Source organism: Manis pentadactyla, chromosome 3 (assembly GCF_030020395.1).
Source record: "Manis pentadactyla isolate mManPen7 chromosome 3, mManPen7.hap1, whole genome shotgun sequence".
Taxonomy (NCBI): domain Eukaryota; kingdom Metazoa; phylum Chordata; class Mammalia; order Pholidota; family Manidae; genus Manis; species Manis pentadactyla.
In genome coordinates, this window is record NC_080021.1 from 9,960,245 (window position 1) to 9,985,489 (window position 25,245).

General features: G+C 41.5%; 1 protein-coding gene across 1 annotated transcript in view; it reads left to right on the forward strand.

Annotated features, from left to right (window-relative positions):
* The window catches only part of DNAAF11 (dynein axonemal assembly factor 11), a 108,650-nt gene extending 87,900 nt beyond the window's left edge, over positions 1-20,750 (forward strand). Inside the window, exons 11-12 of the mRNA XM_036890566.2 lie at positions 13,387-13,472; positions 19,852-20,750. Of these exons, the coding sequence (XP_036746461.2) occupies positions 13,387-13,472; positions 19,852-20,029 (264 nt within the window). The 3' untranslated portion in view covers positions 20,030-20,750. The remainder of the gene's footprint in view (positions 1-13,386; positions 13,473-19,851) is intronic.
* The last annotated feature ends 4,495 nt before the right edge of the window (positions 20,751-25,245 follow it).

Below are 25,245 nucleotides of genomic sequence, written 5' to 3' on the forward strand. Positions count from 1 at the left end.
TTTTTCATAGTATTCTCTAATAATTCTTTGTATTTGAGTGGTGTCCACAGTAACTTTTCCTACCTCATTTCTGATTCTGTTTATTTGTGTAGACTCTCTTTTTTTCTTGGTAAGTCTGGCTAGGGGATTATCTATTTTGTTTGTTTTCTCAAAGAAACAGCTCTTGTTTTTCTTCTTTTATTTTCTCAAAGAAACAGCTCTTGTTTCTCTTGTTTTATTCTTCTTTATTTTATTTATTTCTTCTCTGATCTTTATTATGTCTCTCCTTTTACTGAACATTTGTTCTTCTTTTTCCAGTTTCATTAATTGTGAATTTAGACTGTTCATTTGGGATGGTTCTTCTTTCTTGATATATGCCTGAATTACTGCATACTTTCTTCTTAGAACTGCCTTCACCGCATCCCACAGAAGTTGGGGAGTTAAGCTATTTTCATTTGTCTCCATATATTGCTTGATCTCTGTTTTTATTTGGTCATTGATGCATTGGTTATTTAGGAGCATGTTGTTAAGCCTCCATGTGTTTGTGGGCCTTTTTGTTTTCTTTGCACAATTTATTTCTAGTTTCATACCTTTGTGATCTGAGAAGTTGGTCAGTAAAATTTCAATCTTTTTTAATTTACTGAGGTTCTTTTTGTGGCCTAGTATGTGACCTATTCTGGAAAATTTTCCATGAGCACTTGAGAATAATTTGTATCCTGTTCCTTTTCAGTGGAGTGTTCTGTAGTTGTCTGTTAGGCCCATCTGTTCTAACATGTTGTTCAGTGCCTCTGTCTCCTTACTCATTTTCTCTCTGGTTGATCTGTCCTTTGAAGTAAGTGGTGTGTTGAAGTCTCCTTAAATGAATGCATTGCATTCTATTTCCCCCTTTAATTCTGTTAGTATTTGTTGCACATATTTGGGTGGTTCTGTGGTGGGTGCATAGATATTTATAATGGTTATATCCTCTTGTTGGACTGACCCCTTTATCATTATATAATGTCCTTCTTTGTCTCTGTTACTTTCTTTGTTTTGAAGTCCATTTTGTCTGATACAAGTATTGCAATTCCTGCTTTTTTCTCCCTACTGTTTCCATAAAATATCTTTTTCCATCCCTTCACTTTTAGTCTCTGTATGTCTTTGCAATTGAAGTGAATCTTTTGTAGGCAGCATATAGATGGGTCTTAACTTTCTTATTCATTCTGTAACTCTATGTCTTTTGATTGGTGCATTCAGTCCATTTACATTTAGGGTAATTATTGACAGATATGTACTTACTGCCATTGCAGACTTTAGATTCATGGTTACTAAAGGTTCAAGGGCAACTTCTTTACTTTCTAACAGTTTAACTTAACTCGCTTATTATGCAATTATAAACACAATCTAAAGATTCTTTTTTTCCCTCCTTTGTTTTTCTTCCTCTTCAACTCTTTGTATGTTTGGTGTCATATTCTGTACTCTTTTTGTATCCCTTGACTGACTTTGGGGCTAGCTGATTTAATTTTGCATTTGTTTAGTAATTAATTAGTCTACTTCCTTTATTGTGGTTTTATTTTCTCAGGTGACAGTTATTTAGCCTTAGGAGTACTTCCATATAGAGCAGTCCCTTTAAAATACACTGTAGAGATGGTTTGTGGGAGGTAAATTCCCTCAACTTTTGCTTGTCTGGGAATTGTTTAATCCCTCCTTCAAATTTAAATGATAGTCTTGCTGAGCAGAGTATTCTTGGTTCAAGGCCCTTTTGTTTCATTGCACTGAATGTATCATGGCACTCCCTTCTGGCCTGTAAGGTTTCTGCTGAGAAGTCTGATGATATCCCAATGTGTTTTCATTTGTATCTGATCTTTTTTCTCTCTCTGGCTGCTTTTAATACTTTGTCCTTGTCCTTGATCTTTGCCATTTTAATTATTATATGTCTTGGTGTTGTCTTCCTTGGGTCCCTTGTGTTGGGAGATCTGTGTACTTCCATGGCCTGAGAGACTATTTCCTTCCCCAGATTGAGGACATTTTCAGCAATCATTTCTTCAAAGACACTTTCTATTCCTTTTTCTCTCTCCTCTTCTTCTGGTACCCCTGTAATGTGAATATTGTTCTGTTTGGATTGGTCACACAGTTCTCAATATTTTTTCATTCCTAGAGATCCTTTTTTCTCTCTGTGCCTCAGCTTCTTTGTATTCTTGTTCTCTAACTTCTATTCCATTTACCATCTCCTCTACCTCATCTAATCTGCTTTTAAATCCCTCCATTGTATGTTTCATTTCAGCTACTGTATTTTTCAAATTGTTTATCTCTCTCTTGAATTCATCCCTTAGATCTTAACTATTTTTCTGCAGCACCATTATCTTATGACTTTAATTGGAATTCTTTTTCTGGAAGGTTGCTGATTTTGGTTTCACTGAGCCCTCTTTATGGTGTTTGAGGGATTTTGGATTAAACAAGATTCTTCTGCTTTTTCATAATACTTTTGGATAATGAGAAATATGAGGTTTGTATAGGTGGCGCCTTACAGTGCCCAGAAGTTCTGCTCTTTGGAGCTTTCCAGCATGTGGAGTGGTGGCAGTGGCTGCACGCAAGTGGTGCTGATGCCTACCCTAAGGAGTGAGCTCTTTCCTGCTTCCCAGCCACAGTGCCTGCCTCCACTGTCAGGGCCAGTGAGTTGCATGCAGGGAGCAGTCCCTGCATTAAGCCCCTAAGCTGCCATAGGCGAGGCTGCTGTCTTGCTGGTCTAGAATGATGGCAGGGGTTGCAGATGAGCGGCACTGGCCTGCCAGGAGGACAGAGTTCTTTCCTGCTTCCTGGCTACGGTGCCTGCCTCCACTGTCAGGGCCAGTGAGCTGAGCATGCAGAGAGCAGCCTCTGTGTTAAGTCCCTGTATCTCCCAAAGGTGGAGCTGTCCTCTGGCTGGCCTGGAGTGATGGCGGGTGCAGCAGGTTTGCATGGAGGTGCCAGCTGTGAGGAAGGAGTGGCAGGCTGCTTATCACAGTGAGGGGGCCTCAGAGCTGCGTTGCCAGCCAGGGGATGGAGCATCTGAAGCTCCTGAATGTCCTCAACCTGCTGGGCTGAGTATGCCAAGACTATTTTGTCCATGTGTTCCTTCTCCTGAGCAGCATGTTCTGTGTAATCCTTGCCCCTTTAGCAGCCCTCTCACTATTAGGAAGTCTTTCAAAGCACCCGCATTTCTTTTGTCCCAGAGTGGCTGGTTGTGGGAATGTGTTCTCCACAAGCAGCTGGAATCTCAGTCTCTCCCCATCTTCCACCTGACTTTGCTTTCCAACCCCTCTAATCTCCAGAGCATCATGCAATGTAAGTTTGTGCTCCCAGAGTAGATATCCAGGGCTGGGTATTTAGCAGTCCCAGGCTTCTACTCCCTCCCTGCTCTGTTTCTCTGCCTCTCAGAAGTGACCTTCAGTTGGGGGAGGGCTCAGGTCCTGCCTGGCTGCAGCTTTGTTACTTTACCCTTTTCCCTGAGATGTTCTCTTTTCCCAGATGTAGGCTGGCTGATGCAATCTTATTTCTGGTGACTCTTAGGATTAGTTACATTTGCTGTATTTTCATATTATATGTGGTTTTGGGAGGAGATTTCTGCCTCATTTCTCAAGCTGCCATCTTTTTTCCCTCCGGTCTTTTACACTTTAATACAAGTAATCCCAGGGCTTCTTATTCATACCTTACCATGACTTTTGTTTCCTGACTATTTCTCCCAGCGAGTCACTTGTTTATTATTTTGGATAATAGGATGAAGTTTTTAACTTTGATTAATTCTAATGTGAATTATTTTTCCATTTGTGTTGTTTCTTCCTATTTCCTCCTCATGAAATCTTTAGCTTCCAAAGGTGCTCTTTTATGTTTTCTTGTAGAAGCATTATCATTTTAGCCTTTAACTTTAGGTCTGTGATAAAAATAGTAATTTCCTATTACTTTTAATGAAAGATATGAAGCAATTGTCAAGGTTCATGTTTTCCCATATGGATACACACTTCAAGCTCCCTAAGAGGTTATTTTCCCCATTGAATTGCTTTGTTACATTTGTCAAAAGTCAATTACCCTCAATAGTAAGGGTCTGTTTCTCACCTTCATATTTTACTCCATTAATCTGTTTCTCCTCATGCCAATACTACACTGTGTTGACTACTGTAGCTATAGAATAAGGCTTAAAGGCTGTGACTCCTCCAACTTCATTCTTTCACATGATTATTTTGTTGTAAATCCTTTGTAATTTTATATAAATTTAAACTTAAGCTTATCCATTTCCATACAAAAACCTTGTAGGGATCATGATTAAGATTGCACTGAATGTGCAGGTCAACCTGGGGAAGAACTGACATCCTTCCATCTTCAGAAGTTTGCTGATCTACAGTCATGGAGTTTCTCTTTATTAACTGCCTTGAAAGTTCTCTTTCAACAGCAGTTTATAGTTTTAAGTATAGAAGTCATGCACAACTTTTGTTAAAATTATTCCTAAATATGTTATGGTTTTTTGTCACCATTGTAGGTAAAAGTATTTCTAAAATTTTATTTTATCAATAATTTGCTCTAGTATATAGAAATAAAAGTGGGTTTTGAGTATTGATCTTGTTATATTCTCATCATCACTCCTAGTACATTTTGTAGATTGCTTAAGATTTCTTGTATTAAAAATACCATGTCATCTGTGAATAGAGTTTAACTTTTTACTTTCCAAACTTTATTCCTTACCTATTTATAGTTGAAAGTACCTCCAGAGAAAGCCTAGATGATCGTAAAGCTCACTTCTGCTTATATATCACAGTCTTGCACTGTGTGTTGTACACAGTCATAAAGCAAGCGTTAAATTTGTTTTTGTTCAGTTTTCTAGTTGTTTAGGGCACCTGATCAAATCCAGTACCAGTTTTTTCAGCATGGCTACTAGTGGACTTTGCCCTAATTTGAAGGATGCTGTCTCTGAATATTTGTTGAAAGGTTTTCTTTCTCATTGTTTGGCATTTTAAAGGTGCTCTTCCATCATTTCTAAAGAGAAGTATTAATTCCTACTGTTGTCTCCTAAATGTGATGTATCACTTTTCTCTACTTTCAAGATTTTGTCTTTATCACATATCTTTGGACTGCATTTATTTGTTTATGTATTTTGTATTTATCCACCTTAGGATGCCATGAGGTCCATGAATCATTATGCATATGCATTTAAACAAATTTTGGAGTTTTTAGCCATGATTTCTTTAAACATTTGTCCTATTCAATCCCTTCTTTTCTTCTTTTAGAAAGATTCTGACCAGATACATGCTCAGCTACTTGGTATCACCCACCTGTCCCTGTGGCTTTGGATGGTTTTAGAAACACTTTCCTTCTGTTAATTCAGAGTGGATCATTTCTACTGATATGTCTTCCAGTTCACTGACCATTTCCTTTACCACTTCCATTCTACTGCTATTTCTATTCAGTGAGTGTTTTTTATTTCCCCACTCTCTCTCACCTTCAAGCCTTTGTACAAGTTTGCCTGTAAATAAGAGGCATCTTTTTCCTTTTCAACTGTATAGTCCTTATCAAGCTCAGATGACACTCCCACAGGAAACCTCCCCTAGGCCCCCAAGGTCCACATGTGTTCTGTCCAGGACCCTCCTAGGGCATGTGTGCTTATTCATTTTAAAATGGCATTTATCATACAGTCCTAAAATACCTGCCCTCTTGTTTTCTTTCTACTAAACCACAAGCTTCCTGAATAAAGAATTGTGTCTGGATGAGTGGCAGGCATACTGTAAGTATTCCAAAAAGTACCTGTTGATTGGAATTGAGTGAGTAAATAAATATACATTTTTCAGTAAAATTGGGAAATACTGGCTATTTCAAATATATCAGTTTGTCATCTCATTTCACACCATACACCAAAATAAATTTTATATGGATCAAAGAATTAGAATATTATTTTAAAACATTTTAAGAAAGACATAAAGATATTTATTTTCATTCTCTTCAGAGAACAACTTTCAAGTCATAAAACAATGTAAAACTCAACAAGAAAATGCAGTCGTTTTGATTATTTTAACATGTAAAAGCTGCCTGTCAAAAGACTACCATTTCAGTAAATATTGATTATTCATTTGCATTTCATCTATTGATTCAGTCATTCAACAAATCATTGTTGAGGGCCTATTAGGTGCCCAGCACAAAAATTCCTGCCCTCATGGGGTTTAAATTTTAGCAGGATCAAAAACAATAAATGAATCAACAAATTAATATACAGTTTTTCAAGTGATGCTTTGTCCCATTGGCAGGAGAAAAAGAAATACAGAAGACAAAAGTAGAGATGTTATCAATATCATATATAAACTCATCAAAGTGTTTCAGAAAAAATATTAAAACCCCAGAAAACAGGTAAATTATACTTACAAAAGAAACACAAAAGCCTAGTAAATGCATGAGAAATGGTCACTGTATCTTATAATTCAAAATATTGATTTGTCTGATTATCAAACATTTTAAAGATTCTTTACACCTCTTATTTACTTTTAGGTAATATTTGTTCATAGGACAAAATTCCAAAGTATTAAGTAGTTTGCAGTATAAAGGAAACCTTTCCATCCCTCTTCCCTGACCATCTAGTCCCCTCTTCTAGAAACAACCACTGCTACTAGTTTCCTACCAAAACAATCTATGAAGTTCAGTGCTATTGAGGCTTCTATGAGTTAGTGCTCTCTTAACTGCTAGAGGAAATGAAAATGATTTCAATCTTTTTGGAAATAAAATTGTCAACATATTTCAAGCCTTGAAATGTTCTTTATGGCTTAATAATTCTAATTTTAGATTCTATTTTAATGAAATAGATATATGACATAAATTTATGCACATAGGTAGACACCGTAGTATAATTATGAGAAAATTCAAACAAACTAAATATTCAAAACCAGTCTACTAAATGACAGTGTATACATAAAATGGAGTATCACACAACTATTATGCCTCATCTATAGATCAAAGTATATAATTTAGTGCAATGGAAAATATTTCATCAATATAGTGACCATGTTTTTCTGGTTTACCATAGCATCCCAGCTCCTGATAGAATGCCTGCAACACTATAGGCATCCTATGAAAGTGGGTTGTGTAAATGAATTGCACCCAGGAAAGCCTAGAAACTCTGGGATCAGCCAAGATTGTTTTCAAAACTTGCCTGAACCTGAGAATCTCCTGGAGAGAACTTGTTAAAAAAAACTAGATTCCCAGACCACTATCTGCAGATTGTGATTAAGTGGTGTGGAAATAGTGTTTTAACAAGCACCCCAGGATTTCAGAATCATGGAGTAAATCAGTAATGGTATAATGAAAAATCAGGAAATACATGATGAAAATGTGTACAGGAAATATATACAGGAATTCATTTTATGGGAGTAATTCAGGCAATGTATTAGTGAGAGTACAGGTAGCAGAAGATCTGAGATGCCGAAGAGGGGAAAGTCAGAGCACCCAGAAACTTGTACCACCGCTCCCAGGACAGAGGCAGGAGGTGGGGGTGGCCATCTGGAAGAAACCAGAACTGCACAGGCCCCTTGGGCAGCCTCAGAGCAGACTCTACCGCTGCTGAAGGGGTTGCTCACACAGGTAGAAGTATAGGGCAAGCATCTGGAGTCAGTCTTTCTCGGTCCTTCAGCCTCCTTCAGTGCTTTGCATTGGCCAAGCCCAGCTAGAACCAAATGACATGGGATGCACGATAATGAAGGCTGCAGGGCTCCGTCTCCATGTAATATACAGAGTAGAGCAAAACTCAGGCAAGAAATGGATATGACAGCAAACAGGGTCATACCTGTATTGTGAGTTAGGACACCGTATCACACCTTCATTAACATATTGCAGAGACCTGGAGTGAAGAGTGTAAAAGTCAGTTACTAATGTTAAATTCTTTCTAAGGAAAATCTCCAGTTAACTTTCATGTTAACTTTCCTCTTCTTCCATTCTGGGGTAATTGAGGATAATGGAATGTACTTCATGCCAATGACCCTTTCTAAGAAGATGTATAAGTTCTCAGTGATCTTGAATACAGAGTCCAAACCTACCTCACATGACATAGTGGTAAGCTAGAGAAATGTGTACATATCGATAGTCCATAGGCAAACTACAGCCCCAAAGAACAGCTTAATCAGCCAAAAATTCACATGTGAGTATTCTTACAGTCAACTTAATGGCCATTACACTCATTTAGATAGTTTCCCAATAGGACTTTATGTCATTAGTATTTTCAGAGTGGAGTTTGGTGGGTGAAGGAAGCAACTTGACTCTAATAGTTGGAAAAGAAAGGTGGTTTTTATCAAGTAGGAAAGACACACTTTCTCTCAAAAGCCAACACTCCTCTGGACTAGTAGTTTTGTTAGCATCACGCACTTTGGCTAATGAGAATAATGAAGTACATTTAGAATATTGCTCTTTCAGCTGAGATGAAAAACAATGTCACTGAGAAAAAAATACTGCAAAAGTCCCCATCTACGTACCACACAAAGTCCAAGCACTTTAAAATTAAGTCTCTCCAAAGATCTGAACTCTGCCTAGCTATTCAGCCTTATTTCCAGCTATTAAATGACTAATATTCTGTGCTAGTTTATGTGATCATTCACCTTTGTATTTTTGTTCAGGTTTTTTTTTTTCTCCCTTGAGTGTTCATCTGCTACATAATCTCCATCTTCTGGAAAATTCCTCCTTATTCTTAAAATGCTTATCAAACCTCACATCCTCCAGGCAGCCTTCTTGGGTTTCTGCTCTCCACACAATCGCTTGGGCGTTCATAGTAGTCTTTGCATATGTTAGTTGCAGTCTCTTCAATGTATTTTAATTGCTTTTGTGTCTTTATCCCTCATGAGATGGTCAGGGATAATTTTTTAATCATTCCATATTTACCACTTAGTTCTATGCTTGACACATCATAGATGCTCAGCAAATATTTCTCTGAGAAATTTAATAGAGTTATAGTTGCAACTCTGATACAAAGTGAAAATCCAAGAGAAAAATTTACTTCTGATGTTCCTGTTAAGAAGCCAGGGTAAATTCACAGGAAAAGTTAAGAGGTTGGTTGTTTTATATTTTCTTTCTCAACAAATACCTCAAATTATAGTCCATTTTTCTTTGTTCATTCATTCTTTTAATTTACCACCAGCAAATCTTCATCTGAAATGGAGTGATTGTTTACTCATTCTTATTTAACTGTGTAAATAGCTTATAAATAGAACCATGTAAACTCACAGTTTTGTAGGTCATCAGTAGTCAGCTACTGGTAATTTTTGTGGTTCAATCCAAAAATAAGGATCAAGAGCGAGGTCTATCTCCCTCACATCTTTACTGTGTTCTTACACAGCTCACACAGTCAGAGTTCCTTAGTGTTACTAAAAGTACCGCGTTTACAGATGGTAAAGCAACTGCATACATTTCGTTAAAGATGGATTGTCTCAGTGCGGGGTGCTGCCTCAGGAAGTAAGGAGACTCCATCCCAGGGTACGATTTCACAAAGGCTGGAAAGTCTTCTGCCAGAAAAACCTTGGAAGGGACTTCTGCATTCTGTAGGAAAGTGGACTTGATTACTACTTCCATGTTCACTCCCAACTTTCAACTGCATGACTCTACCAGAATTAAAATAATGTAACATCATTAAAATGTTAATTTGTACCTTTTTGCCTATACCACAATCGAATTTTCAGGGAGTTGATTACATTTATTTCTGTGGATTCAGGAAACCATTTGTCCCACATTATCTAATTTATTAGACATATTTTGACCCTTACAACTTTTCCATTAGTCATCTGTAAACACACTTAGTACAAATGAATAAGATGCTTGATGTTAATAAACATCACTTCCTAGCAGAAAAGCAATTCTAGGATTACAGGTGTAGTAGGAACCATATGTCAGTACTTCAGTCCCTAGGAATTCTCAACCTATGATCCTCTGCTTAGAAAAATTAGACCTAGACCTCTTTCCAGAAGCATTTTACCTGCTGTTCATATAAACTTTGGTATTAAGGTGAATGTTGGACTTAATATTTTTCCTACTGATGAGTTCTTAATTCCTTCTAACTTTTAAACTTAAAAGAATCTTTGGAACTAAATGAGCTGAAATATCCTTTAAAAATAAGAAACACATTTAGATTCTGGTACAGAGCAAATTCCCTGTGAAGAAGAGTTCCAAATTTGTGATTCTATTTGCATTTCCACAAACACACAGAATCTTTGTCTGAGCTTATTATGTGACGAATAACAGTGTTAGAAGTGGGGTGTTTTAAGCCTAATTATGCACTTACTCCCATTCTTGTTAGTGCCTTTGCAAACATGAAGCAATACAAAACTTTTGGCTTAAGACCTATTTTCTTAAAGCTGACATTATAATGCATTTTAACCAAAACTGGCCTCATGTAATGCAATTAAAATATTAAAAAATTAAAAGTTGCTAAGGTGCCACTGCTCCCTAGGAAGCAGATTTTGAGGTGGAGATGAGCATGCGAAATGTCTGTTAGGCAGTGCCCCCAGGACGATGCCTCTGGGCAGGCGTGAAGGAGCCAGGTTGGGGAAAGGGGAAAGCTGGCTGCAGTGCAGGCCCGACAGAGGCCTCATCAGTGCCCAGCAGGCTCTGTGGCTAACAAGGTCCTGACAGCTGCCCTGAGTGGGATACAGGGAGCAGCCTTAGACCCCACAGTGGTCAGCATGATTGGAATGTGGGCTTCAGGTTCTCACACTCACCTAAGAGTTCCAGGCATGTCAAGGAAGGAGCATCAAGTTCCAGAACTGAAAAGGCCATGTAGTCAAGGACCACAGATGAATTCGGGGTAACTGGTGTTGATGGCTGTCCCTCATCCTGAAGAAGAATCCAGCATCCCACACATGCATCTGGGGCTCACTCTGGCCATGTTTCCATCTCTCTGGCTTGGTCACTATAAATTAAAATTACTTAATAAAACTAAACCTTCAGTATCTCAGTTGCACTAACCACATTTCAACTGCTCAGAAGCCTGGTATTGGACAGCACAGAACACCTCTGTCATTGCAGAAGATTCTGCTGGACAGTACTGCTGATGTACACGAAGCCACACCTCCCAGGGGCCCTGCTGCCTCCCCAAGACACCTCAGGAGGAAGGTGCCAGTTCTCACTGCCCTGACATGTATGACCTCTCCCTGCTCCCCTCAACTGGGATGCATCTATGTTTTCTTTCATATTTGACATTGATATGGCTTAATAAACCAGAGCCGGAAAAGATAGCAACTGAAAAGTCTTTCTATCTCCTTAAGGATAGGTCAGGAAGAGGAGAAAATATTTGTATTCACTGTACTAGTCAGTAAGAGAAAAGGAAGAAAACCAATTATGTTTTCATACATTCATACCCATTAACATACATGTTAACATCCAAAAATATAACATCAATCATTGGCCAGCAAGAAATTAATGGAAAACAATGAAAGTAATGCATTAAACATATTTTAAAACAAAGCAAGTAAAACATTGTAGAATTAACCTCTTCCAGAACAAACTGATGATGATAAACACCAGCTTTGTTGGGTGAACCTTTCCGTGGGTCACCTTCTGTAATACTCAGTACACGTTGCATCGGCAGCTGTAGTTGTGATTCTCCCATAATATTCTTCTACAGGTTTTTGTTATGCACACTGTACTCTTTTAAAATGTTTCTGAACAAACTCTTCCAGACTAGAAATTTAATGTTTTAGTACATGCAGTGTTCCTTGTTTTTTTTCCTTCCAGAGGCTCAGCAAAAAGTCTAGCTGTTGCAACAAACACATTTGTGATGTTTAAAGGCATTTTCCCCAGTCGTGTGCTCCATACATATATTGCAAGGGTAGAGTTTAAGCAGATATCTCTTCTTTCTGCATTGCACTTCGGCCCTCCCATGAGGTCTGTGGGAAGGGCAATGCAAACTTAGGTTCACCTTCTTCTGTGTAAGGGAGCTGAACTAAATCACATATACATACACAGATTGAATTTTTATAAAGTATGATAGAAAAATATACAACCACACAATCTTCAAAAGCAGGTTCTTGTTCTGGCACATAGAAGGATTGCCATGGAGGGGTGCATCCAGAAAAGCACTCACTTCCCTGAGTTTGATACTACAGACCCCCAGACTAGGATTCTTTCATCATTTGTTCATTCATCACTCATTTGTGAAGTACACATGTGGTAAACAATGAGCGAGGCTTGCTGAGGTTCTGACCAGTGGAGCGGCCAACCAAGACTCTGTAGTCAAATGGAAAATGAACTACCCTCTATTAACTTGATTTAGTGCCCAGCACTCCAATGCAAACTCTAGTAAAGATTGGATCTGAGAATCTTGTTCAGGAATGAGGTTAACCCACGGCTCCTAACTCCCTTCCCAAATACAGATGGTGAGTGTAGCATGCTCACCTGAGCCAGCAGATGGGAGAGGGTGGTGCCTGGACCCTCAGAGTCCAAGCCTAAGCATTTTTCTTATTAAGTTGTATGGATTTGATCACTTCTGTGCAACACATGAAGTTGTAGGCAGAACAGAGAAAGGGTGAAGTGTCCCTCACCTTTCAGAGGACTGACTGCCTGCCTGTGAGATGAAGCGTTTCCTCAACAAAGAGAAGGAGCTGCTCAGGGTGGAGAGAGAAATGTATACCCATTCCAGATCTTTCTCTTCCTTAAAAAGAAAGGGAAGAAGCTATCATCTTGGTCAGTGGACCAAGGCAACAGGAAAAGAGGAGTTTTAATCCCTGTCTCACAGGAATATTGGGAGATGGGGTTGGATAAAATATACAAAACACCGAGCATATGTTGGCGTGTGCCCAGCATGTCTGGGTCTAGTAAACGGTCGCAGGTTCTCTCCCTCCCACACCCTTCCATCTTTGAGCTTCCTAAGGGAAGGTGCTGGGTCTGAATAATCTTGGTTGTATGTTTATAGAATGAAATAAATTTTATTTATCAAGACCTCAACATGCTCAACACTAAGCTTAGTTTAAAAGAAGCAGTGAAATTTTTCAGACCCAGAAGAGGCATTTGAGTTCATCTCTTATTTCCTTATCTTACATAGGAAGGCACCGGGGCCAATGAGCTGGGAGAATGGGGACTTGAGCCTCCAGTTCTGGCACATTCTCCGGGAGCTGTTCAAAGGCAGTGTTTGGGTCATCTGTATGTGTCTAGCATGTTGTTGGCTCTCAGACAATATTTGTTAAATGAATTATTTCACCATATCCCCTGCCTGGCCTTTGGCAAATGAAGTATAGCATGTGGCTTTGCAAGGCTACTATGAACAGATATAACTGATGATATAATTTCTTATACCACAGAGGTGCTTAAAGTTAGACACTTTCATGGAATATGTAGTGAAAATTAAAATGTTGAGCATCTTAAAAAATACATATATAGTGTATATTTTTGAGGATTTACCAGAGAGTAATGTACGGCTTAATGTGTGTCGTATCTTTATTTTAGGTAGACCAAGTAATCACAGGTTGTGGACGATCATCAAAGCCTGTGAAAAGTACCTTGGACAGCAGCCAAGGGCACAAAAGCAAAAGGTACCACCTCCCCAGTCTGTCTCCAGCTTTATTACATAGTTCTTCTTGTCATTTCCTGGCTAGAATACCCTTTCCAAAAGGATATAAGTATTTAGTTTAAAAATGATTCATCCCATGAATGTTAGTGTTTATTCCCAAAACTTAGTCTTTTGCTTTGTAGGGTCTTTGAACCCTCAGAAACAAATCTGTGTGCATACAGGTCCCAATTCCTTGTGATGATAATAAGGGTAGTAATACCATCACCAATGACTGCTAGCATTCCTTGAGCACTTACTCTGCACCTGGTGCTTTTATATATGCTTTACCCTTATTAACACACTTAATCGCCACCATTTTTAGCCTCAGGTGACAGATGGGAAAATGAGGTGGGGAGCAGTTTAGAATGTCCAAAGATCGTGTTGCCGTGACACATTGGGACAATTCTGCTGAGCCCGGCTTATAATCCTGCTCACATTGCTTTCCTTACATTGACCCATGTGTTACCTCATAGATTCCAAACACTCTTAGGACTACAAGGGCCAAGAGGCCCTGTCATGTGCCCTCCTGTCAGCCTCCTAGTCACAGCTCTGTCTTCTAGCCTCGGGCCCTCACGTTCTCAGAAGAATGCTCACCCCATTCCCCAGTGGTAGAGAGCCTCTCTTTGATTCCTAACTGAGCATTCTAGCTCTGCCGATGGAGACCTCAGAACAAAGTGCACTTTCTGAAAACAGGGATATCCCTTAAAGTGTTTTGGACAAAGCTCTCATTATTTCCCACTTCTTCCTCAGATTGAACACCCTAATTCTTTCAACTTTCCTTCTACTTGTCATGATTTCCAGACTCTTTCCATCCAGATGGCAAAATCTATTTTGAACCAAGGCAAACTATCTTTGTGATACAAATGTATATGCTAGAATTATCATTATAAAAATACCTGAACAAGAGCTATATTTATGGCTTGCATAATACAAGTAGTCAGGCATTCATATATTCAAAGACAACTGTTGAAATTTTGTGGAGATTTTCAAACATGGGCCTTGTTGGAACAACAGGTATGGAATTGAATTCCTTCTGAAAAGTGGGTTGTGTTTTTAACCTTGGAAATCCTTTGTCCTATTTCCCAGCTTAGTGATTTACATTTCAGATACATGTGTAATTTAGAGATTCAAGGGTATTGACTATTATGAATATTCGCAGTCATAATTAACCCCCAGCAGGCCCAACACATGTAGAGTCTGAATCTAATTTGTGAGGAACCACAGTTATGGGAGGCCAAGTCACAGCAGACAATTTGCAGCTGGTTTTCAGACCCCAGGAAAGCCACTGTTATACGAGGTTATACTTGGGGATTAGAGATGTCTTGGCACAATTCTCCATAGTAGTGCCCTCCTACAGTATTTTTGCAAAGCTTTTCTTTTTCATTTTTATTACTGAAAAATAATCACTTCTCAACCATACATAATGTATCTATGTGAAGGTTGTTTATGGTGCTCCTTAATCATTGACAAAGTTCATTATCCACATTATCTCAGCTTCTGGCTGGGCAACCCTGTTAACCAAACAGCTGCCTGTTAAGGTCAAGCAGGTGGTTAGTTTGAGAGAAAGAAGGATGGTGGTTACGCACCTGGGAGATGAGCTGCATACGCCCCTCAGCCTGCTTGTTGCCAGTGTGGTCCTTCTCTCATGCTGTGATGACAGAATGAATGGAAGGAGGAGGGCGAATGGAGTAGGGTTTTGAGCATTGGGATGGGATGGGATCATGTTTTGGGGGGAAGATAGCTGATTCAGTGAACTCTTGTGACCCAGTAGAATGAAGGAAATCACACAACTTTCTCAAAAATGGGTTTATTGGATATTGAGTGCCTACTCTGTGTTACATGACACTATGAGCTACTTATCTTTAATTTTCAAAATAACTACATGTTATTCCTAATATACTGAGGTTCAACGTTTTTAATTTGCCAAATATCACAGAGTTTCTAAGTAAGTGGCAGAACCAGGATTATAAAGCTTGGTTCACTCTTGGACTTGCCTTCTTACTCTTTTCATGGTGTCTTTTTTTTTTGGACTTTCTTCTTTATGTTCACAGTAAAATTGAGTGAAAAGCACATACATACTCTCACACACCTACTGTGCTGACTCAGGCCCAGCCCCCCTGTTATCCATATCCCCCATCAGAGTGGCACATTTGTCGCAATTGATAAACCTCCATTGACACCATCATTATTACCCAAAGTCCGTAGTTCGCATTAGAGTTCAAACTTGGTGCTGTTCATTCTGTGGATTTGGACAAAGGTATAATGATGCACACCAACCATTTTAGTATCATACAGAGTAGTTTCACTGCCCTAAAAATCCTGTGCTTCACCAAGGGACTGCTGCCTCCATAGCTCTGCTTTTTCCAAAACATCATATAGCTGGAATCAGACAGTATGTAGCCTTTTCAGATTGGTCTCTTTCATTCAGTAATATGCATTAAGGGTTCCTCCATGTCTTTTCATGACCTGCTAGTGCATTTCTTTTCAGAGCTGAGTAGTATTCCGTGGTCTGGATGTACCATCGTTTATTTATTCATTCACCTACAGAAGGACATCCTTGTTGCTTCCAGTTCTTGGCAATTATGAATCAAGCTGCTATAAACATCTGTGTGCAGGTTTTTGTGTAGAAATAACTTCTCAGTTCCTTTGGGTAAATACCAAGGAGCCTGATTGTTGGATTATGTGCTGAAAGTACTTTTGGTTATGTAAGAAACTGCCAAACCTTCTTCCAAAGTGCTGTACCATTTTGCATTTCCACCAGTAGCGTATGAGAGTTCCTGTTGCTCCACATCCTCACCAGCATTTGGTGGTGTCAGTGTTCTGGATTTTGGCTTTTCTAAGTGTGTGGTGGTATATTATTGTTTTTATTTGCATTTCCCTGATGAGCATATGGTGTGGAACCTCTTTTCATCCACCTATTTGCCACCTGCACATCTTCCCTGGTGAGTTGTTTGTGAAGAGCTCTGGCTCATCTTTCAATCACATTGTTTGGTCTCTTATTGTTGAGTTTTAAGAGTTCTTTGTATGTTTTAGAAAACAGTTTTTTATCAAATGTTTTTTGCAAACAGTTTCTCCCAGTCTGTGGCTTGTCTTGTTTTTCCAAAATTGTCTTTCACAGAGCTGAGGTTTTTTCATTTTAATGGTGTTCAGCTTGTCAGTTATTTCTTTCACGGATGGTGCCCCTGATGTTGTACCTAAAATGTCATCACCATACCCAAGGTCATAGGTTTTCTCCTGTGTTATCTTTTAAGAGTTTGATAGCTTTGCATTTTGCATTTGAGTCAATGATCCATTTTGACTTAATTATTTTGAAAGTTGTAAGGTCTGTGTCTAGATTTATTTTAAATATACCCATGTTTTACTAATTCTTTATGTGTGATTTTTTGATGCTATCATAAAGGTATTATTTTTTATTGCTAGTATGTAGCTTTGCAATTAATTTCTTTATTGTGGTAAAATAAACAGAACATAAAACTCACCATTTTAACCAATTAAAATATACAGTTCAGTGGTATTTAGTATATTCACAACATTGTGCAACCATCACCACTATAAAATTCACATCTGTGTTTGATTTTTGTACCCAGCAACATTGCTAATAGCTCTTATTTTATTAATTTTTCTGTTGGTTCTTTTGGGTTTTCTATATACCTGCAAAGAATGATGGCTTTCTTTCTTATTCATGTTCTTAATTTTCTTCCTTCTTCATGCCTTACTGCATAGGGAAAGACTCCAGTACAATGTGAAATAGAGAGTGACTGCAGGCATCTTTGTTTTATTGCCACGTCCAGGGAGAAAGTCGTCAACATTTCCCAAAGCCTGGGAGGCTCTCAGCCAGGGGCACTGGCATGGCTTTGACGAGACCCTGAGGACATTTCCAGTTTGGAAAGACTTCACTCTGAATGCTGGACTGAGGTGTCAAATCATGACTGCTATAAACCCATAGAAGCACCAGCTCATGGCGACAGCTCAGCCCTCCTCTAGCCTCTGAGGCAACTCTCCCAACAGCCCCTTGAGGGAGGTGGGCAGAGTGTATTTACTTCTCATTCACTCTCGCATGGCAGAAAAACCCTTTGCAACCCCTGGGGAGAAGGCAACCAGGTAGACTGCCCCCTGGCATGCTCAGGCCGTGACCTCTGTCCCAGGACTCCATGAGGCCAGCAAGACCAAAGCACAACTTTAGGGGCTCAGCAAACGCCCTGAGGGTGAAGGTGACTTCAGGGATCCACCTTCTTTCCTGGGATCCTCCTTTCACTGAATTCTGACCTTGTAATTCCTTATTCTTAGATCTTCCATGACCTCAACAGAGTGTTCGTGGGGAGGTGGGAGTCTTTGGTCCCAATTGCGAGCCCACCGTATTACCGGAAGAAGGGTCTTTCCTTATGGACCTTAGTAGAAGGAATCAATCTTTGATGTGTTTTATGCCTAGTGACTTTAGACACTTTCTTTCTTTTTTTTTCTCTTTCCCCCATGGTAATCCGTCTATTCATTTGGTCTTCCAGTTATTCTTACTAGACTCCAGAGGTCTGGTTCTGACAGTCAGGTGGTGGGTAAAGCTGGTGATGGGCATCTGTTATTCCAGGCCTCCGACACTGAATCAGGAAACAGTGGGAGAAAAGCCCCTGTCCTCCTTAGGTGGGGGTTAGCGTGATCACCAGGTGCCCCCGGGGCCTAGCTCACTGTTTATTACTCCAGGGACTCAGGAATAGTTGAAATCCTGCCTGCAGGTTATTCCTCACAACACCCGAAGTTGGGGAGCTGCAGATAACTGTGGGTGGGCTCAGTTCACTGCTTATTTCTGAGATCCCGAAGACATGCCTGGAAGTGAGAGGGGCTGCTTTTCCTCAGTCAAGGGCAATGTAGTTACAGTAAATGAATTTAGGTATTTACTTAATTAAGCCACAGATATTATGGCCTTTTAGACAAAAACATAGTAATTAAAAAGTACAGCTTTATTTAATAATGACTGTAATGTAGCTCTTTGAAAACTTCCTACATAGTTTATAATGTACAATCAGGGTCTTCAAAAATATACTACTTTAATACTGTTTGCATACTTTGTATTTTTCTTCAGCATTCCATGTGTATTAGTGACAATACTAAGAATCAGAAACTCAGATGCCTTTAAGGGTTAATCACTTTATAGAAATGAGGGGAAGGTTGCAAGAACATAGAGGTTTTTATACTTTCCATGGAAAATCAGACCTCCCTCCCCACAATATATTGTGTCCACTGCATGAATTTGGTCTGAAGATATCAGTTTGGAGCTCCCAGATAGAGTGACTCAATATCTTTAGGTCAGAGACCATTTCTTATTTAATTTCATTATCCTACCATTGTATAATAATTTTTTTCATATACTCAACAACTACTCAGAAAGTTGCATGCCAAAAATACAAGATAAAAAAAAACAGTATCTTTGTTTCAAAGATGCTAGTCTAGCAGGGAGAACAGGCCAGCAATAAGACAATTACTTGAAAATGTGATAAACTTTACATCAGAGCACTATGCTGCACTGTCAGACATTTCCAGGAAACTTGCCTGTTTGCACGGACCATGGGGTTACTGGTGTCTAGGATACAGTAGGCACAGAGTATTTCTCTGTTGAATAGCTGGACGAATGATGTGATGATTCCAAAGTAGTTTGACGGATCCTCAAAATCTCTGGGGGAAACTTTATAAATGCAGATTACTGGGCCCAACTCCAGACCTATGAGGGAAACTGCCAGAAAAGGTAGCCTAGTTGCCAGCATTATCTAGAGTGTTCTGCATGGCTGGCATATGGGGATCACCAGCCAGTGGAGGCTCTTCTTGTCCATTTCACTCCAGCTGTTGCTGAGGGTAGCGGGCATGGGGCTGCAGCATGTTCTCACAGGAGGGGCTGCCGATGGGCTAAGCTTTGCTGTGCACCTGAACTTGTAGCAGCCATGGCCCCCGCAAACCACAGCAGATTGAATTGTCTGAAGCAGCAGGGTCCAGGAGCCTGATTAGCTACATTTGGGGGTAAGACCTGCCTATGGCAATGGTATTATTGATCCTGGCTATGGGGGCTTTGCCTATGGTATCATTTCAATTATCAGGAAATTCTGAGGTAAGCAGTCTCCCAGCTGACCTCTCCTCCAGCTGCCTGCATTAGCACACCCTGTGGCACTTCTCAGCACTTGCTTTCCCCATGGGTCACACTCTTGCTTCCCCAAGGCTCTAAGATACTCAAAACTGGAAACAGTCTCTGATTTTGTCTCTGTGCTCCAGGGATGGCACTTGCCAGTGTTTGCTGGACAAATGATTGAATGAGTTGAATCAATTTTACATTTAATTTAAAATGACATGTCAATTTCCTTTTGCCTTTTCTGTTGTTGTAGAAGCAAGCAAATTGAGAAGCTGGAAGTGGATCCTAGCAAGCACTCCTTCCCCGACGTGGCTAACATAGTTCAAGAGAAGAAACACATGCCCAGAAGAATTCGGTCTGAACCCAAAATGATACCAAGTGAGGAAGATCCCGACTTTGAAGATAATCCTGAAGTGCCCCCATTGATTTGAACCGTCAGGCTGCATTGGCTGTGACCTTCCAGACCCCGTTTTGCCCAGTGTGGACAGCATGCATATCATTTGTGGGGTAAACACGAAGTTATCTTTCAATATCACTACTCCAATGTTTTAACTCCTACCTTGTATATCTATACTCTTAAACTAGTTTAAAATTAAAATGTGTACAAATGCTATAACTCATTTGTTTATAACAAAAGATTGGCTAGTGAAAATGTTCAGTAAACCTAGGACTATTACATAAAAATGTTGATGATGAATCATAAAAGTGCCTGCTTATGCAGATAGATGAAGTCATAGATAGAGGACTGATGATTGGCACCTCGGCAAACTGGTCAAGGTCGGAAGTTAAAGCCGTCCTTTCAGATCAAATTGGAATGCTTTAGTATGATTTTAAGCAATGTTTCAATTTTTTCCTCATGATGTGTCTGCTTTTTCTGGTGACATGGGATAGAGGGAAGAAGATGAGTTTTGAAATGAGACACCCGGAGCTTGGATTCCAGCTCAGTCACTTTGTAAAGAACTTCAGCAAGTCCTTGAACTTCTCTGAGCACTGGGAGCTTTATCTATGACTGGGGAATGATAATACTTACCTTATATGTAGGTTTGTCTCAAGAGAAACAGCCTAAAGCGCGCATTACAGTGTGAGTGCCCAGTGTGGTCTCCCCCCGTCCTCCCCTCCCTGGGACGCTACCCTGGGACGTGGCCCTCTCCCTACCTGCCCCATCTCTCCCGTTTCTCAGTTACCTGTCTGCCTTCTCCTCTTTCTTTTCCCCACCTTCTTCCTGCCCATCCTACTCCTCCTCTACTTCCTTCTTCACCTTTTTAATATTAGTACCTCTTCTTTATCTAGATAGTTATGTAATGAATTACATATTATTACATAATGAATTAACATTCCACAGACACTGTAGGGAAAGTAATTGTTACTCTGCTCACAGTGTGCTGACTTGGAATCAGGGCCCCCAAACGCACACTCTGCGAGGCCTCGGTGGGCACCTGTGGAGGTCCAGGAGCTGTTCTGTTAATCAAGGAGTCGGAGGTAACAGAGCAACTGAATATACCAACACGTACTACGTCAGGGAGTGGCGAGAGCCGGTCAGAGGCGGTGCTTCCTGAAATACTGTGACAGTGACTGTGGCCTTCACTACGTAAGGCCACAGATGGTAGTTCTGGCAGAAGCACAGCAAGGAAGGAAGGCAAAGTCATATTCGAAATAAGTATATTTCAGGGAGAACAAGGTGCTGCTCCTTCCATAATGGAAGTGTTCCAGCGTAACCAATCCGCCAGCAGGTAGATGGATGGCCCCTGGGGTGTAGTGCCATGTAAAGGGTTCAGTGTTGGTTTCTGCTATTGTCCATTGGTCACAGGGATGCCTGCAAGTGACTTGGCACTCCTCCCATCAAGAGGTGGAGTGTCTGACCTCTTGTCTTGAATATGGGCTAACTTTAGTGACTTGCTTCCAGCCAATAGAATAATGATAAAATGATGCTACATGGTAGACAAGGCTAATTTGAAAAGGCCATGCCACTTGCACTTGATTCTCCTGGGATACTCTCTCTGGGGCATCCCCCTGCCATGTAAGAGGTCCAGCTACCCTGGAACTGCTGTGCCGGAGATGCCGTAGTGGGCATTCCTGTTCACAGCCCCGGAAGCCCTCAGAGCTGACAGCATTAACTGTCAGACATGTGAGCGTGCCGTCTTTTATGTTCAGTGATGACCAAAATCGGCTGCAATTGCATGAGACATGCCAAGTGAAAACTGCCCAGCTGGGCCTTCCCAAAATCTGACCCACAATGTTGTGAGCAAACTTAAATAGTTGTTTTAATCCACTGAACTTCAGAATGACTTGTTCTGCAGCAACAGCAACTGGAACAGAATTTGGTACCTGGAAGTGGAGTGCTACCATTAACTAAACCCTAAGACATGTGATATTGCTGGGACCAGGGAGCTGGCTGATGCTAGAAGGACCTTGAGGTTGAGGAGAGGTTGATTCCTCCAGGAAGCAGACACTGAGAGAGAAGTGGGAGAGATTTATTGGGGATAATGCCTTGGAATGATAAAGAGGGAGCAGGAATAGGCAGGGGAAGCCTTTAGATTTTCGATTTTGGACGTAAGCTACATGAGGGTGGTGGAAGTAAAAGGAATATTGGCTAAAAGTTACCACAGACTGCAGTGAAGCTCTGAGAAGGACTCAGCCCAGTGGGGAGCGCAGGCCCAGGACTGTCTGTGGAAGATGCGTGTGGTGGGCAGGGTGGCCGGGCCCTGTGAACCCTGCCGCACTCAGCTGCTGGCGGAGCTGCCTGCCGAGACATCGGTGGCTGCAGCGGGCGTGCTGCGGCAGATCCGGGGCCCTCCAGCCAGGGCTCTGGGCCCTCTGCGCTCCTTGCGGCATATGCTCTCTCCAAGAGACAGCTGAGCTGCACACCACGGCTGCCCCTAGATGATTACAGACCACAGACGGGCCACCAGCCTTGAGGCTGCATGGGAAGCAGGAAAACACTCTTCAGTGCTGCAGGAGAGGAGACCCTACTGCTGTAGAGGAAGTTTAGCAAAACTCTTGCCTATGGTCACATGGAAAGTTTTTAATGCACCTGGTGACTTAATGGATTTAGTGACAGAGATTTCCTAGTTGAATGCCAAAAGTATCAACCTGCGCCTTTTTGCTGTAAATCAAAAGGCACAAATAGTCTATTTTCAAGCAGAATTTAGAGGACATATAAAGGAACTATCCTGGCTTGGTTCAAAAATATGCCTTTCTCTTCCCAGTCTCTCCCAACTAAAATAAAAAACGGCCTCACCCTGTGGACCACAATGTTGGTCTGTGTCCCCAGGAATTACTAAACAGTTCAGAACCAGTGAAGAGTAATCCCTGAGAAGTCTGAGTGTTTCTTCTCTCTTAAGGCACAGTCATCCTGAGTAAGTGTGGGCCCCTTGACAGAAAGCTAGGAAGAAGATTTACAGAATAGAATTTTGGCAGCATAGCAGGGTCCTTCCCCAAGGGATACAACTGTGAAGCAGTGTCCCCAAAACAGAACGGCAAGTGCAAAGGCCCTGAGGTAGAAAATGTTTGGCAGCTTTCAGGAACAGCCAATAAACCAGTGTGACCAGAGCAGGCTGAGCAAGGCAGTATTAGGAGAGGGGTGGGGGAGCTGATGGAGAGAGCTGGTCATGACAGTGCTTAATCTAGAAAGATAATCATAGAGCTTGGGAATTGCATTGCCCCCAAAGAATATCTTTGAGTTTTGTAGTGTTTTCTTCACTTTGTTTTTTGGGTTTTGGAGGGTTTTACCAAATGTTTTCCTATACCCATCTCATTTTTTATCTTAACTAAGAAATCCTGTAAACTAAGCATTTGTTCATTTTTCATTCAGTTATTGTTTGAGTGCACCTACTGTGGGCCAGGTGCAGGGAGTATATCATGAGCAAAAGAAACACCATCTCAGGTTTCACACAGCTTCTGTTTTTGTGGTGCAGATAATTGTTAATCAACTATACTAATAAACTGAGCTAACTTCTCTGAACTCATTCTCATGTTTTACAGTTCTAACAATGGAGATTCCCCAAAGTTAAATGGCTTGGCCTAAGATCGCATTATGAGTTGTTAGGACAGGATTCTCTTAAGTCATTTTTGACTGAGTTTCCAATATGAAAGATTTTACCTATCCAAGTGAATAAGGTGATTCATGTGACATTGTTTTCAAGGGAAATAGCTACAAACCTGCTTCTTGAATCTTAAACCCACTCACTCTCTTTGGGAATGTGAACAGAGGCCTGAGAGTAGAGGGGGCTTTGTGGAAGAAGATGTCTTTGGAAACTAGCTGTGGGCAGGGGTGGTGTTATGTCTCCACTTTGTTTGGCTGAGTGTGACTTCCAAGGGACTTTGGGGTGAAGATGGACGAACAGTTGTCTTTGGAGAGAGCTATTTCCTTTCTGTGTGTCCCGCCTCGTTTAGGGCTTCGACTTTGGAAACCAAGCTTAGTGAGGGGTTCTTGAAGGACTGTCTTTGCACACTGCTTCCTGAGGTTGGGGACACACAGGCTGGCACCTGAGAAGCCTGGAACAGACAGGGTACTGGAGTCTGACTGCCAGGTGACTCATGCAGAGAGCAGGACGAGAGCTGGGCCAGAGGAGCAGAGAACGTGGCCCTCTCCCTAAGTGGCAGGGGGCAGGGGCTCTGAGCGTTTCCTCAGGATGGCCAGTGGGAAATGACAGGCCTGGTCGACTCGGTTTCTGTCTGCTGGGGCTGCCTGGTGGCTGAGGCTCCTGGGGAGGAGGTTGGAGGTGAGCTGCCATGTGCTGGGGCTGAAGAAGGAGTCTCAGAGGACTAGCCAGGACAGGGGATGTAGGGAGGGACAAATGGGGAATCTGAGAATCCATGAAAGAGCCTCAATAACCAGAAAAGGCAGCTCAACACTCCTCTAGGCGGACAGAGCAGGAAGCCTGGCCGCTCTGCAGAAGAACCACCTTATCTGTACCAGTTCTCACCCTGCAGTTCCCAGCCTTGGGCTTGAGTGGGTAAGGGGAGGGAGTGGCTGCCCGGACCCAGCAAGGTGTCTGAGGGCCGTAGGAACCGGCGGGAGCTGGGGCCGTCTCCCATGGGTGCAGCCCACAGGAGGGGGTAGGGGAAACATCTTCACCTTCCTCTCCTCTGTCCATCTGGACTCCCCGCATGACTTCCCTCTGGCAAAACCCAGCCAGGAACCAGGGGCAAGGGAGCCTGCCGCGGGTCCTTAGGAGGTCACAGCCCAGAGGAGGGGGCCAGGCGAGGAGCTGGCACAGCACTCTGCCTCCTTCTCTCCCGCTCTCGAGCCTGCCCCACTCGAGGATGGGGCTAGAGCCCCCGGAGTGCCGTAGAGGAACAGGTGAGCAGGACGGAGAGGGGCCACACTGCCCCCTTCTTTAGCTGCCAGTGCCCAACCTAAGGAGTCCGAGACAAGGCAGGAGAGGGAGAGGAGTGGGGAACATGCAATGCCAGGGTGGTGACCATTATGGGGGACAATCTCATTACCAAATGGAGACTGAGCATATGATTCAAATGCTGAAGATCCATCTATTCCCAAAGAACAAGAGGTAGTGTGTAGGGTCTGCCTACATGTCCATCCAGGGGCAGGGAAGGGCCACGCTGTTGAAGGAAGGGCAAAGGCTGAGTACAAGACAAAAACGTGGTGTGTTTTGATCACGGCTGCAAGGTGAACCATTCAACATCA